The sequence below is a fragment of the Numida meleagris genome, chromosome 3 (assembly GCF_002078875.1).
Source record: "Numida meleagris isolate 19003 breed g44 Domestic line chromosome 3, NumMel1.0, whole genome shotgun sequence".
Lineage (NCBI taxonomy): Eukaryota > Metazoa > Chordata > Aves > Galliformes > Numididae > Numida > Numida meleagris.
The window spans coordinates 48,025,864-48,041,639 of record NC_034411.1 but is presented as its reverse complement, the minus strand read 5'-3'; the positions used below and the strand labels follow the sequence as shown (position 1 = coordinate 48,041,639).

Genomic DNA, 15,776 nt, shown 5'->3' with positions numbered 1-15,776 from the left:
AACTATCCAACAAGTGAAAACAAAGCTTTCGTGACAGGCCTCCCAAAAAGGCTCCTTCATAAAGCTAACAAAAATTAGTCATGGAGATGACCCAATAAAAGATTATTTTCAGCAAAAGTGGGACTCACCAGAGAATGTATGCCGCTAAATGGGTGAAAAAACAGCAGGTTAGGCTTTAAGGATAATGTAACAGGTAGGGTGTGGTACCTGAAGGCCAGTTATAAGCAAAGCAGTGCAGGATCTATTCTGGGGCCTGACTCATTAATTATTAGAAGAGGAAATAGATGCCACCATCATCAAGGTTGTAGATGATGCCATCCTTGAGCTACAGTCAATACACTTCAGGGCAGAGTGACATGACAGGAACCTCATGAAACTCAACATGGACAATGGCAGTGCCCTGCTCCTGAGAAGGAGTGGGCCCAAACACTGACCCAGACTGGAGACTGACTGCCTGGGTCAGACTGCTCTGCAGAAACAGGACAGGGGGTCTTGCAGAACAGCACCAACAGCAGTGCAGCCAGAAGATGGAAGAGATTCTTCACTTTTACTTGGCACCTGTCAGACCGTGCTTGGAACACCACCTTCAGTTATGCTAGAAAGAGGTCAAAGAATTGTCAAAGTAATTGAATGATCTCAGAGAAGGGTCGCCACGTTTTCAGGGGTTTAAGCCCTTGTCCTGCAAGAAGATGGTAAGGGATCTGAGAGATTCAGCTTGGAAAAAAAGACAGCTTTGAGGAGACCAACCGGTAGCCCACTGGTAGCTATGGAGAGGCTACCAAAAAGGTGAAGCCTAGATCTTCACAGTGGTGAATGGAATAATGATGTGATACAACAGGCATAAAAAGATATGGGAGGGTATTTAACAGAATATCAGAGGGAAAAAATGTTCATGAAGAAGTGAAGTAGTGGAACAGGATGTCCAGAGAGGCAAATAAATAAATTAATTAATTAATAGGCAGTTAATTTCCAAGTGTTTAACTGAGCTTGCTGAAGCATTTGTGTGTGTGTGAATGCAATCACACATAGTTATTTCCTTGGACAGGAAAGTAACTTTCAAATCATCATACCAAAATACTGGTGACTCAAAATTTTGAGTCACAAATAGCAATCCCTTGTTAATAAAGTCATAACCTCTCTACATACCACATCAAGGTCTTGGGAAACTCTCCGCTTGCGCAGCTCTTCCATTCTCTCACACACATCCGTGAAGCAGGTGTTGTAGTAGTCTGCATACTGCTGTGCAAGGTCATCAATGTTTCCCAGTGACCCATCCTGTGGTGGAGACAAAGGAAAAAAAAAAAAAAAAGAGAGGTTAATCAATTTAAAAATCAGATTTAGAAATAAGAGCACAACCCCGATGGAACTGCATCCCTGCAGCACAGGCAGCACGCAGCTCGCAGACCATCCTTTCAATGAGTTGCAGTGCCACAGCAGCCCCTTGGGAGCAGGCGGGTCCTTGCTAATTCCTGCACAGCCAGAACCAGCAGAGACAGCAGTGCATAGCGCTATCCCTGGGCACAATCTGCCTCGGTGTGCTTCCACCCACAGACAGCCATATTCCATCTGGTTCTCTAAGCAGCTGCCTGCTCACCCCACTGCCAGTCATTACATATGTTTCGCCAACCCTGTTTACTGGGAGTAGCCCTGCTTTCCTTGACAATCATTAACTGCAACGTCAAACATTAAAACGTCTTGCTTATAAGCACAATCAGCCAGACTGCAAACAATTCCAGCCAAATGACTTTAACAGGAGAGTTTATACCACCCACAGAGATACTCTGCCAGTTGGTCTTTTAAGATGCTCTGGAGGCGGAAACAGGCTTCGCTCAGTCCCAAACCTCTGCTCTGCTAGGCAAGATTGCCATTCCATTAATAAAATGGCAGTAGCCAGGAACCTAACTGTAGTCACCTATTAATTACAGTCTTTTAAAATGATGGATAAGTAAAGGGGGGGAAAAAAGGCTGGATTTTCTAAGTGGCATTAGAAATCTTTTTAAACTTCAGGCATTTATGCCAGAGAGGGCAGGGTAGACTAACAATTTTTGGTAGAGTAAGCACACACTTAACTGGGCCCGAAACAAGGAATGGAGTACTTCTGTTTCTCTCGTTGTTTAATTTATGTAAGAGCATATGTTATTGTTTACATTCTTCAAAAAGGCATATGTTATTGTTTACATTCTTCAAAAGATAACAACCTATACTTTGTGTACATATTCTGAGAGATCACCAATACACTGCAGCGTTATTTCACTGTTGCTACCTGTAAATAGATGCAACATGAACATAAAATTGTCTTCAGTATTAAGAAAAAGCTCAGCAATTAAGAAAACATTTAAAAATAATTATGCTAATAGTATAACTAAGATGCACTGCAGTGTTAACATATGAGCTAGGAGGAAATCTTTTAAACAGAAACCACATCTTATGGGAGCCACTGCCATTTGAAAAGAAATAGTCCTGTTTTCTGTGTTATGACTATGCAAAAGAGGCAGGCCTGCTCTAATAAAGTATCAGTTCCAGGTAATTGGAACAAAGCACTCCCACTTAAATCAAAGGGAATGCCTACCAGACCTGAGACTTGCAAAACACACTTTCTACTTTTTTAAAGCACATTTCCACATGCCCCATAGGTATCTAAAATTCCCCAGAACCGTTCCCCAGAACCATCTGTGGTTTCTTCAAACTAGCGTGTATGGCACAGATGGAAAACAACTTGCATATCATTTGTTGGAGCAGCAGAAGCAAAATAACTACACTTAAATACACACACACACTTCTCTATACATGCTGACATATTTTTTACTGTATTTCCTACCTCTCAACCTGCCAATGATCTCACGTGGGAGTCTCAAGTGTTACAAGATTGAGTTCCTTATCACAAGAAGATCCCACTTCTAGGACCTTTGGACTTTACACAGCTTTCCATGCCACTGGGGACAAAACACCGGTATCCTTGAGAGAGAGAGACGCTGCAGCCTACCTTGCCCCAGGAGCAGTGGGCAGCAACCAAACATCTTTTCCAGCTACTTCCTCCCAAGCCATCATTTCCCAACAGGCTGGGTAAGAAAAGGACTCGCACATCCATCTGTGCCCGTGAACGCTCTGCCAGTGGTCACCATGGCCTTGGCTGAGCACACAGGTAGGTGCTGGTGCAATGCACACAGTGTGTCTTGCACAGGGTCTGCATGCTCTGCATGGATAAGCAGCTCCACTGTGCCTCCATGGAGGATCACAAACACCAAGCAGAAAAAGTAACCCAGAAACATAACTTTCAATTGCTCACTGTTGCGGGCAATATGAAAACCTGCATGAGTTTCAAAGAGATGACACGAAACCTGATTCCCAGCCATTCCATACCAACACACATTTCTCTCGAAGGATTACAAAACAGTCCCACTTTTGAGTGTCTTCCCCAGCTGTAAAGAGCCTGCTTTTTGCTTCAGAAACCTTGCCATTTAATACCATAAGAGCTGGAAATATTAATAATAGAAGGGTAAGATGGGAAACCATCATTTTACTAGAACAATATGCAATTCGCTTAATTACTTTGTCAGTCTGTCTCCTTCCTGAACTATGGACACCTTCAAATTTCATGTCGTAAATTTACTGGGGAACACATGTATGTAGTTAAAGTTTATACAGCCACAGCAGTTGCTACTTTAAAAAGTTACAGTAATGACTCTGAAATTGAGTAATATACTCCAAATCCAAATCTATCAGCTGAGCTTCTGTTTAGCTAAGTCACCTCTACTGCAAGTGAAGTAAAGACTGGGTAAGACAGCAGCCTGCAATGCACAAAGGGTCAAACAAAGCTTTGCAAATACACTTATTTTGGCATAGGGCTCATGGAGCTTCCTGTAAAGGAGGTCTCCACAAGTCTAACGGCTTGTGACTGTCTCTAGAGGAAAATGAGCACGATTACAGTGCTCCAATTAAACCCTGCAGATGAAGGGCTGCGCCACTGCAACTGAGCACATGATGGCAAAGAGCAGCCAACAGAGAGGTGACAAAGGCCATCAGTGCCACAAAGCCTGGAGAAGCCAACAGCATTTCAGACAAGGCACAGGATACAAGTGAGGAGCTAAGCTCCAAACAACTCATGGCAGCGCTCCAAGGAAGACAAGTCCCATGTGAAAGAAATCTTAACATACAGAACAGATGACGAGACAGAAATGCTACAAGATTTCACATAAATAATCTATTTCTGAAGGATATAAGCATTGCAACTCTGCCATACACTTCTGCTGGGATACTGGAGGGAGTGCACCTAGCCTCACAAGCTTTCCACTCCACAGAAGTAGCATATAGCCCCCTCAGTAGATGCTTTAGAGTTTGAAGTCTCAAACTTCAAAATATGATGCCAAAAATGTAAACATTTGTACTTACAACTCAACTTTCCAGGAGGTTGTAGTGGAAGATATTGATTAATCTATTTTTCTCTGTAACAAAGAGCTTTATGAGTTTACATGGAGGGTATCCCAAAAGCACTGCTTTTGTCAGAAAGGAAAAACAGATCCACAAGTCAACTGAAGCCAAAGACAGCAAGTATTTTACACCCAACAGCATCCGTTCATGTTACACACATGAAAATAATGCCATAACTGGACAGACGATTGTATATCTGATTTACATTACCTCAAATTTTCTCCCACATGGTGTATTAAATGCATATGATTACTTCCATCATCCACTTCTATTCTTTAAGTACTATTAAAAAAAACATGCAAAACTAAAAAATAAAGCTTCAATTTTCTCCATTTTTCTCCTGCACCAATGACACTTGAGAGGACCTACATGAGACATCTGGTGATGTCAGACTGGAGATACAAGTAATCAGAAGATGACTTTTGAACTCTAGATTTTTGCTTGTCAATGCTTTGAATTGAAAGCTTCTCCAAGCAGCTCCAAACTCCCTCACACAGTCATTGCCAGTGTGCTTTGTGTTCTAAGTCCGCTTCCAAGTGAACTAAGTAAAAAATACTCACATGCAGAACTTTAGCACCCAGCTTAAGAACTCATTCATCTCCCTTGCAAGGCAAAGATGGCAAAGATAGTCACAGGAATTGTCCAGATCATTCTAAAAACTCCCTAATTAATAAAACAGAACAATAAAAGCTTTCATAACTAATGATACTTCAAAGAGATTTCACCCTGACGCATAAAAGAATTTAATCTTAATTTCCATAACTTCCTTTGCAAGCCAAAATCTAGATGATTTTTGAAATAATAAAAATAACAGTCAAAACTCATTTGTTTGCTTATTTCCTTTCTTCCTTATACACAACCCTACAGTACGGGCTTGATTACAATACAAACTTGAATCAACACTTTAGTTTCACAGCTATGAAAATAGCATGCGTACAGCTATTTGATACCAAAACTAACAAGCCAGTGTAACTTAAAAGTAAGCCTTCAGTTATGTGCCACTGTGTCCCACTTTGACACAGGCAGTCCTATGTTTGAGTTAGCTTATGCGATCCTAACAAAGAATGGCATAGCTTTCAAACGTACTCTTACTGATATAGCTGTAATACAGCACCCACTACGCGCTCTTCAATGCTTTAGGTCAGTAATATTTGAAAAAACAAGGCTTCGTGACAAACTCTTTTTTTCCTTATATTACAAATTTGACAGTTATTAAAGCCCTGCCATGAAAACTGCCGTGCATCAGTTGTGTTTACTGCCACACAAAGTGCAAGATATGTAATCCCACTGATCTTCTCTGGAGGAAAAAAACTGCAAGCAACACAAATATTCACTACAAATACCATTCCTGAAATATCTGTATTTCTAAGAAGTGACAACGTGTTTCTTCTAAAACTCTACTACTTCTTGAGACATTTTCAGAAATAGTCCGATAATCAGAAAAGAGAAACGACCCACTTGTTCTGAAGGGGCAAACCTAAAATTACAATTTAATAAAACATTTTAATGAAAACTTGAAGTTATCTCAGGTTTCTAGTTTTGGTTGTCAAATAATGCTCATAAATTTCCATCTTATAATGTATGCATACAGCATTTTTTGGCATCATAAAACAGAGAGTAAAAGATGAATTACCCTGGAATGCCCAGAGAATTAGTTCTGATATGCATGTGAATACCAGCAGAATCCATCGAGATTCATGTTAATGGAGTGACTACAAAGAGGAGCTGGAATGATCTGACACACTTATTATGAAGCTAAGATTTATCGGTCACTGCACATCAGTTAGCTTTACACACTGGCAGAATCCTTTGTATTTGACGTCTTGAAGTGTAAAGAGAGAAACGTTTTGTCAGCGAGCTTCACTGGCAGTAAAATTAAGTAAAAATACATTATATTTGAATAATAATGATGGTAAAACAAAAACTACCAGGACAGGAGGAATAACGGTCTTTGCTAGTAACAAATGTTTTGTGAACCTGCGTATGCACCTAAATCCTTGGCATTGCACACCATATATTCTTTCTGCACAAGTTTCCATGCAGAATAAGAGTTTTAGAAAAAGCTAAACAAACCAACGAAAACCAACCAAACAAAAAACCATCCTTGACAGTTTGTACTTTACTACCTCTGATTCTAACACAGTATTACAAAGTTGCACATTCCAGCCCATCCCCCTGTACTAGCAGCTACAGATGCCAGGAAAGAGGTCTTGATTATCAGACAAATGTGCTCTTTCTCCAAGCCAGAGGGTGGAATTCATGCAACTGTGAGAATCTCCAACTTGTAAAATAAATGTGAATGCTTTGAGCCTGTTTGGTCAGACAGAGGGGTCTCCAGCTGCATATGGCAATACAGATGACAGCACACAAAGCAGCCACACAAGTTACAATCCCCATACCCGCTCCAGCTATGGCCACAGCACAGGAATAATCTTGGGAGGTTAGGAACAGCTCAGAAACTGGCAGGAAAAACTTGACTTCTTCCTGATCAATGTATATGGAAAGGACACAGACGAAGGGAAGATGGTCTTGCAATGCTTTGCAATCATGCCCTGGCAAAGGCATATTTTTTGACCTTCTCAGCCCAAGATGAGAAAAATCCATTTCTGTGCTTGAGACACAGGACTACTGTGTGGAGAGTGGCTGTAAACATGTGCAGCTTATTTCTGGCACTTGGATCTTAACAGGGACGCCTACCAAAAATGTGTGGAACATGATCATAAGTTTAAATAATACCTTTGGTTTGGATAGCTGTAAGGAGTACAGAAATGAAAGCCAGAATGTGGTCCAGAGCAAACAGGCTTGTTTGGGGTGGAGAGGAGAAGGAAGAGGGACCAAAAAAAGTTGTGAAATGGGAACATCTGTGGAGCTAACCAGAACCAGCCTACCTAGAGAGCAAGGGATGCTCAGGTTTCCATGGGACAACTCTGAACAAGACACCAGCCCATTTAAGACATTTTTCCCAAAGTGGGCTCATACAACCTTGTGCATACTAACCTAAGCAACTGTGACACAGCTATTAAAATTAGTAAAGTAAGTTTGTTTTCCTCCTCAGATCATTGCTGTTATTTTTTTTTCCTTTTGTTCCCTTTCCCCTTTTTTTGGGCTGGCTGTGGAACTGCTGTCCCCATCATGGACACTGATCTAGAGATAAAACCATGACAGCACCTCCTGCACTGCAAAGTGTGTGAATACATGAATTTAGGTCACCCATCTGAAAGAGACTGTATTTCACATTCCTCCACAATTCTTTGTAAGGAGGCAGACGTATATCAGGAGCACATCTTTCCTAAACAGAGCAGTTACATTTTCATGCACCCCTCTGGGTAGCACTCGTATACGCGACAGTAATACAGACTCAGACAAAGAAGGCAGTCATCCACAGGAAAGCCTGTAGAGTTTCACAATAATTGTGCACAGTATCCATTTCTGACTCTCTTACCTGTCCCTTGCTAGCAATGTATTTCTACCAGGAATATGGTCGATGTTTTGCATTCTGGTTTAGCTTCAAAACAGCTGCCGTTAAAAATATACCCAATAAGCTGCTATAGAAATATCTCTGTCTCTTCCTAGGGCTCAGAAAGGACAGTTTTCCATTCAGGGCAAGAAACAATTCCACCATGCATAAAGTGGCAAGTTCAAAGCCTATCTTGACAGTCACTGGGGTCAGAAATGTGAGTGAGAGAGAAGAGTGAGGCCAGGGAGCCTCACGCTCATCTCGATATTCAGGGAAGGCATAAAATACTCAGTGTAGGAGTCATGACATTTTTATATTGAGAACAGCTATTTTAGATGAGTTTGAAAGGTTGTCATGGTTCCCTTGACCCCTCTATAGCTGGATGTTGCGAGAACAAAGAAAACATACAGATCAGACTGATTCAATGGAAGACTTTCTGTTAATTTTTATGGCATCTGAGCACTGAATCATTAAGTTATGTGACTTTACAGGCAGTTATAAAAATAGACCTAATAACACTGTCAAGCTCTCAGCAGCATATTTTAAACAATGCGAGATTCTTTACAATAAATAGAATGTACAATGGTGCCGTCTGACAAAGATTTTGTATAACTTACTTGAAATAATTGATATAGCCCACTAAATTCAGAGCACTCTCTCTACACCCAGAAACTTTATACTGAATCACACAGCTGTGTAACCTTTTTCTATTATATACGATACCTTATCACATCATTAAAGCAAGACAAACTCTTCCTCTTTTCAAAGCTGTTGCAAATCAAACAATTCCTTCACCAACTGCACCATCATTTTTTTCCCCTCAACTTTTATTGTAAAGTCCTGAAATCTCTGCCAGAGTGTAACAAAGCATCTCTGAAAAGCATTATGAATGTGATCTACTTTTCTTCCCCACGGTAAATTAAAATCAATTTGAGAACACACTATTGAGATTCCTCTCTCTGGCATACAACCAAGGAAGTCCTCTATGTAAAAAAATAATTTAAAACAAAAATTTATATATATATATATGCTAAAGTTTAATCTATGCAAATGTACATTCCAACATACTTATAAAGCGGGTATTTATCAGAAGTAGAACCAGCTTTTTCACATGCTCACTATCTTGACAGACAAGATTATATGCAAATTTTTTTAATAAAAAGTTCATTCAAAGCATCCTTAATGTCCAGCTTCCCTAATAACAGTATATTATCCTCCACCCTCCTCTCTCCAAGGTGATCTGCTCATCAAAACACAGATCAGAACTCTTAGTCTACAGTGATACCTGCTAGGCCATCACTACCCACCCAACTGGCCATCAGTCAGGCACAGGTAATCGCTGCCAGCTTGTAAAGCAGAATAAGCGAACAGCTCCTCAAGCCATGCAAGAGCTGCACCTGACATCATCTGTCATTAATTTGTGTCCCTTGTTATCACTGCCTACTCCTTTCACACAGTTCATTTGCTAAATCTTTTTCCCACATTGAGTGGAAATGCTGTCTCTGTACACATCAACTACCCAGGCACCTGGGAACAGAAACGAATGACATACAGAAGAGTGACAAGAATTAAGAATGAACTATATGTCATTAAAGCACCATTACAGAGATGGAGATGAACTTCTTGTTTCAGAATCAGGAACTTCAGCATGTTAGGGGATGGTTTCAGGTTTGGGTAGGCTACAGTCTAATGAAATGGATATACAAAAAACAAGCATCTCAAGCAGATGATAGAATAAGTCCTCATCTCAGTGAGCTGGCCCAATCAACTGCAATAGTGTAGAAGGTCTTATTAAAATTCTATCTTTTCCTGTCTTTTCTTTCTATCCAGTAGTAACAGAATATGACAAAAAAAAAACCATCAAAACTATTCTGTGGCAGCTTGGGTCCTATGCAACTGAGGCTTGAACAACTCATTAAAGTAGTACCCTGAAAAAGAACCAAAAGAACTTGCAAAACATGCAAGGAAGAAACAACAACTTGGATATCTGAAGAAAAAGCAAACACAGTAGACAACTGCATCTCTGGACAACTGAGTTACAAAGTCAGTAAGTTCGAGCTCACAGGTTTAGAGTATCTGGCAACAGGCTAAATTGTATGGTAGACTCAAAGAAAGCAAACCTTGGTCAAACTGATATCCAAGTGTAGTCAAAGCTGATTTCTTCTTTGTACCAGCATTCACAAAGTATCATTCCCTCAGAGCTGGAGGTATAGGAGAAATACAGTAAAACAATAAAACACACTAAAGTAGCTCAATGAATCAAGAAGCACTGCAATCTTATTTAACAATGATTCTGCTATATGAAATTCTGATTTCATTTTCTATTTCAATTGTGGGGGGGAAAAAGGTCAGAAACTACTATAAAATAGGGGTTTAACTGTGAACATATTCTTAGGAGAGTGCCAAGATGATCTTGTTTAAGGAGTAGGCAATAATTTTTCAACTGTCTTTGCAGCTTTATTTGTCTGTAAGTCAACCTCCACACAGGAATGATATCCAGAGTATGAATACCATCTACCGGTACACTGATCTGTTGCTTTACAGAATTTCATTCTAATCTAATGCTTTTAATCTTGAGATGAGTATGTATCAACATCATAAACAGCAATGACAGCACAAAACTTTGGATTCGTAAAATTGACTGCATCAACATATAACAGCAAAAACCCTCACATATTTACTGTTCAAGCTCAAGGTAGTTTTTGCCTGAGATGGAATATATACAGGTTCATGTTAGGGATGCATACAAGAGGCATATATGTAATCGTCATCACATTACTCGAGGCAAAAAAAAAAAGTTAAGTGAAATTATTCTTTATCCAATTTGGTGGTTTCTAATTAGTTTCTCCAAATAAAACACAACATATTTGTTTTTCCAGTGCTAAGAAGCTCTCTCAGTCTGTAAGTTCTCTGTGGAAGAAATGGTATTTTATCCTTGTGCTAGGTGCTCTATTAAAAAAAAAATTAAGCAATAGTGACAAGTAACACCTCTGACTTTTATGCCTCTCTACTTGTGTGTCTTTCCCAGCACCATGGCAGTAAGAACAAACATCTTTACCTTAAACTTTGCTACGCTTTTCACCAGGGAATAAGTTGCTCAGAAAAAGGAAAGTTCACTGAAGGAAATTTCTTATCCTTCTTCCTCCCCACCCCTTTTCCTGGCTTCCTCAGCACAACATTGTTTGTTCTCTCCCCTTCACTTCTCTTTCCTGAGGTCTAGTTTTCCCCCCTTTGGGGGCACCAGGCCTCAGGTCCAGCACAACTCTCCTGCCTGGCTCTCCCGAAGGATCGCAGCATCCCCAGCCCAATGAGGCCCCATGGTGCTGGCTGCAGGCACGTGCTGAGCAGATGTGGAAGCCTGTCACAGCCGCTATGCCCTGTGACACAAAGTGCTGTGTACCCAGGGACATAGCGCACCGGCACAGAGGGCAGGGAAGCTGTGGGCCCTGGAAAGCCAGGCTCCCTGCAGCCAAGTTGCTTTCTCTGAAACTCTGCTACTCTTCTGATCTTTCCTGCTGGAAATTCAGCAGCTAGCAGTCTGGAAGATGTATCCAAATCTTCTGTGTGCTTGGAGATTAACCTCTCCTTCACTCCTACTGCTTCCTGACAGGCAGTGTTTTACCAGAAAAGGAAATAACCATAATTGAATATGGCAGAAATCCATTTTTCCCCAAGTAATCTTAACAGCAGAAGAAACAGTTTCCTGCAACCTGCACCAGCCCTGCCCATGCTGCTGGGAGGGACTGCCCAGTCCCGCTGCCTCTGCAGCAGCTTCCTGAGGACAACCTCACTGTGCCCACCTTGGGGCCCTGCCAGCCAGCCCCGTGCCTCTGGACAGCGCTCCAAAGAGGCAACGGTGAAGTGTGGCAAGGCAAAGAGAACCCTAACAAACCCAAAAAAGCCTGGAAATTCGCATACAGACAGAGCACAGCGAACTGTGAGGAGGGGAACCAAACACAAGGATGAACCTTCGCCAACTATACGTACTTTGCTCCCCCACCATGGCCACAAGCACAATATCAAGGGGCTACCAGAATGGAGCCTGGCAAACAAGAGATTCCTGCAGACTTGGAACAGTCTCCTGCTTTTCTGTCTTTCTCTTGTAGGCACTTCCTCATGTTTTTTTTGTGTGGCAAGGATCGGGACATAAGGGATATTGTTCTGCCTGGAGATATTTTGGTTTTGAAGGAAAGGGCTTATCCCAGTTTGTGTGTGAGGCAGGCATAATGACAGTCACGTTATTTACGAGGGAGCAGTAGCAATAACAAGCTTGCTTAAATAGCCAGCCTGCATTTACACAGGGAACCAGAAGCAGAAACCAGACAGCAATGTGGTTAACTTCACCACTGCTCTCATTTATTTGTTGCGCGGGCTGTTCTTAGCACACCTTCCTGCTTTTAGCTTAATAAAATAATACCCATAAACACAGTAAAAACAGAAAGACTGACCGTGTATTGAAGCACTTCAGTGAAGTGCCAGGTTCTGACTCCAAAACAGCACTACCAATGCTTATTCTTAACCACCGCAGGTAGCACAGAGCTGAACTAAACATAAAGCTGCTCATGCAACACTTCATGGTACTGGGCTAAGGCTTTTATCGTTTTAACTAAGCATCATGAAGTCTCTTTGGAGAGTGCTTTATTTAGGAGCAGTAATGCACAGCTATCAGGGGGATTCAGTTCATTTAATTAAGCTGAATACAATTACACTCCAGTGGGTCTTAAAAATGCAAGAATCTATTTAAATATTATTTAGATGCGTATCTTTTAACTCCCACAGACTGCACAGGGCTTCCTGTTTATATCAATTAGGGACATCAACCTAGCAGTAAGAATTCTCTCTTGTCAGTATATAATCCTTTCTGCTCTGGAATCTGGCACTTTATTTGCACATTTTCCTTCAGCTGTGCACAGAGAAGATGTGCATTTTGCATTCCTATGTGCCCATATTGCTTCATCACTGCCAAAGTGCTTCCTAATTAGGCTACAGAGGCCTCTTACCCTAATAAAAGAGAAATATTTCTACCTGCCTACAGCGTAAATCCTGCAGAGTCCAGGCTTGAAAAACTGTGTGGTTGCCACATCTCCCAGGTGTTTCAAACACATGTTTCTTTGAAGGAACAACATGCAATTTACCACTTTCAGAAGCACCCCATGTGCAAGCTATGTGCTTGCTTCAAGAAAGTGCTTAATCCCATGGTGCTGTCTATCCAGTAATGTGCCCCACTGATAATACTTATGCTTTCACTGGTCACTGAATGCATTACTCAAGTGTTGCACATCGTATTTTATGCTTTAGAGTGCATCTCTGTGAAAAGCTCCACGTGGTAAAGGAGAACCTAAAAAGCAGAAGCTGGCAGAACCTGAGTGTCAATAAAACATGTGAAAAAGCATGAGTCTCTACAAAACACGGTAGTTTGTTATGATCAGCCCAAGGCCCTGAACCACAAGTCAAAAGGCTGCAACTGTAGATAAAGACACTTGGACTTGGAGAGTCAACTAAGTTGGCACTTGAACAACAACACGGCAACCTGAACATCAAAAGGAGAGCATCCCACAAACTAACCATTTGTCAGGAAAGGTGTCACGCAGAAGAAAAACATCTCACCTAATTGTGAAAGAGATTGCAAGATGAGAAGAAAGCCTCCAATGGATGAGAAGCAGAATCTGTTGAGGGAACTGAGATGAAAGCACAGCCTGTAGTCAAGCCACAACACCAGCAAGTGTGGCGGGACAAGGTATGTACCTGGGCCAATCTGAAGAGCCACAAGAACAGCAGGGAGCTCTCTGAGCAAAAGGAAGGCATTACACATTACACTGCTTTTCAAAGCATGCACCACTATCAGTCTCAGACCGAAGGATGGATAGTAAATAAATTACCTCATGCATAAAGAATCAAGACTTGAAGGGAAGCCTTTCTCAAAGAGGAAGGAGAATCATACCTGTTGAGATCTCTTTTCTAATCTTGGTAGGACTCTACACATCAGGGCTGGTTGGGAATGAGTTACATGTTAACAGGCAATTAGGGCATCAGCTGTATCCAGCAGACAAAAACCCTCTCAGCCTTAGCCTGTTCTAGCTAGCCAGCCCTCTTCTACAACTTAACCACCTGAAGCATCTGCAGGTAATACCTAACCTGGCATAACCTTGCATGACTCACACGCTCATTAACAGCTTATACCAACCCACTTACACTCTACATCTGCCTTTAAGCAAAATCAGAACAAGGTGCAACCAACTAGGCACAAAGGCTTTGCCTTCTGATATCCCACCCTAGCACTGAAGCAAGCCCTGTCATTTCAGAGCCAGGCCTGGATCTCCACCACTAATGCTCTGTGCCCTACCATCAGGCCCGGGCCTCTCCCAGTGCAGCCTGCGCACTGACCTTCCCCTTCCTAAGTCTCAGCACACACTCTGCTCGTTTCCTCTCATGGAGGCTGCAACTCTTCCTTCCACACGAGCTTCCCAAATCCCTCTTCCTAGTGGTTACCAGCTACCCTGCTCAGCTGGGATCCTTCCTTCATTTTTCTAGCCACAGAAAGACAGTTCTGGATCTGGAGTCACTGCACATTTGCTCGTTATACTAGAAGTATTTTCCTGAGTGAGGTGGAAGTCAGCAATGACTTTATCTATTCCATTTTTTTTTAAACTGCTCAAAACAGGAGCCCCACACAGCTCTACCCAATAGAGCGGGGAACGCCAGAGATGTAACATACTCCTCCCCACCTTTTCTGTGGCAGTTTGCACCATAAATACCTATCTGCAAGCACTATACCATAGTTATAATTAGGTTTGGCAGATGAAAAAAAAGAATTTGTAGAATCTTTTGTATTCAAAGTACATTTGAGATGAGGATTAAAAACCACAATTAGCTTGGCAAAGACTACTTGAGTAAAGTAGCAGTCTGCCAGAGAGGAAAAGCAACATTCAGGACTCGCACCTCTTTCTTTTGTCTCAACTTTGGTAATTATGAACTCGACCTCTAAACCGAACAAACCCAATGAGACTCATCAGGGTTGAGTCTGCAACAAGGATATGCAGAAGCATCCCTCGCCATTCTCTTCTCTGCATGAACACACACCATATGTGGAATGAAGTAATTCTTCATCACCGCGCCAATATTTTGATTAGGTCCTTGACCTTATGTTCTCGGTTGACTTCCTGAGTTTAGATAGATATCATGCAAAACTTGGGCTTTACAAACGTTACCCATCTGCACGTATATACATACTCACTTCCAGACACAAAACCTAAACAACACACTGCGGGATGTGTGCTGAGCAAAAAACAATGTACCTCACAGAGGTGACATACCCCAATTTCCCTTCAACTCGTTAAACAACAGACCATGCCACCACAGGGGAGCGGGATGACAGAGGATTAGACTGCATTTCATGCCTCACTGCAAAACATTCAGGTAGCGGTAATTAAAGAGGAGAGCAGAATTTTTAAAGACTGACAACCATTTTGCGCTGCCTACAGCTGAGCAACCTCCACTGATGAAACAAGAAATAAACAGATCTCATTGCAAACCTCTTCAAAGACAGAACAGAATAAAGCACCAGGGAACAAAGTATAATGAAAAATATACATTTTTCAACTTTTATTTACACACTGCACAAAAAGCAATGTAGGGACATTACAAGCTGAATCACTGAGAGAAATTTGGATAGCTAAGAAGAGATACCAGGAACCGCCATTTTCCTCTACAACAAAAACATGACCTCAGAGAAACTTTTGAGAAGTATGGTATGTAAAAACAAACAAAAACGTCCAAAGAATTTGCCACGTCTGGAGATTTCCAATGTGCCCTGCCAGCAGGAAAACTTCCTTAACTCAGTCCGTTTTCTCCAGTGAAATGAAAACAGACATAAGGAAACGCATTCAGAGGG

General features: G+C 41.5%; 1 protein-coding gene across 4 annotated transcripts in view; it reads right to left on the bottom strand.

Moving 5' to 3' along the window:
• The window catches only part of SASH1 (SAM and SH3 domain containing 1), a 540,276-nt gene that overhangs the window by 99,303 nt on the left and 425,197 nt on the right, over window positions 1-15,776 (bottom strand). For all 4 annotated transcript variants that reach the window (XM_021389413.1, XM_021389414.1, XM_021389416.1 and 1 more), the window contains one exon: window positions 1,147-1,275. In XM_021389413.1, the coding sequence (XP_021245088.1) occupies window positions 1,147-1,275 (129 nt within the window). The remainder of the gene's footprint in view (window positions 1-1,146; window positions 1,276-15,776) is intronic.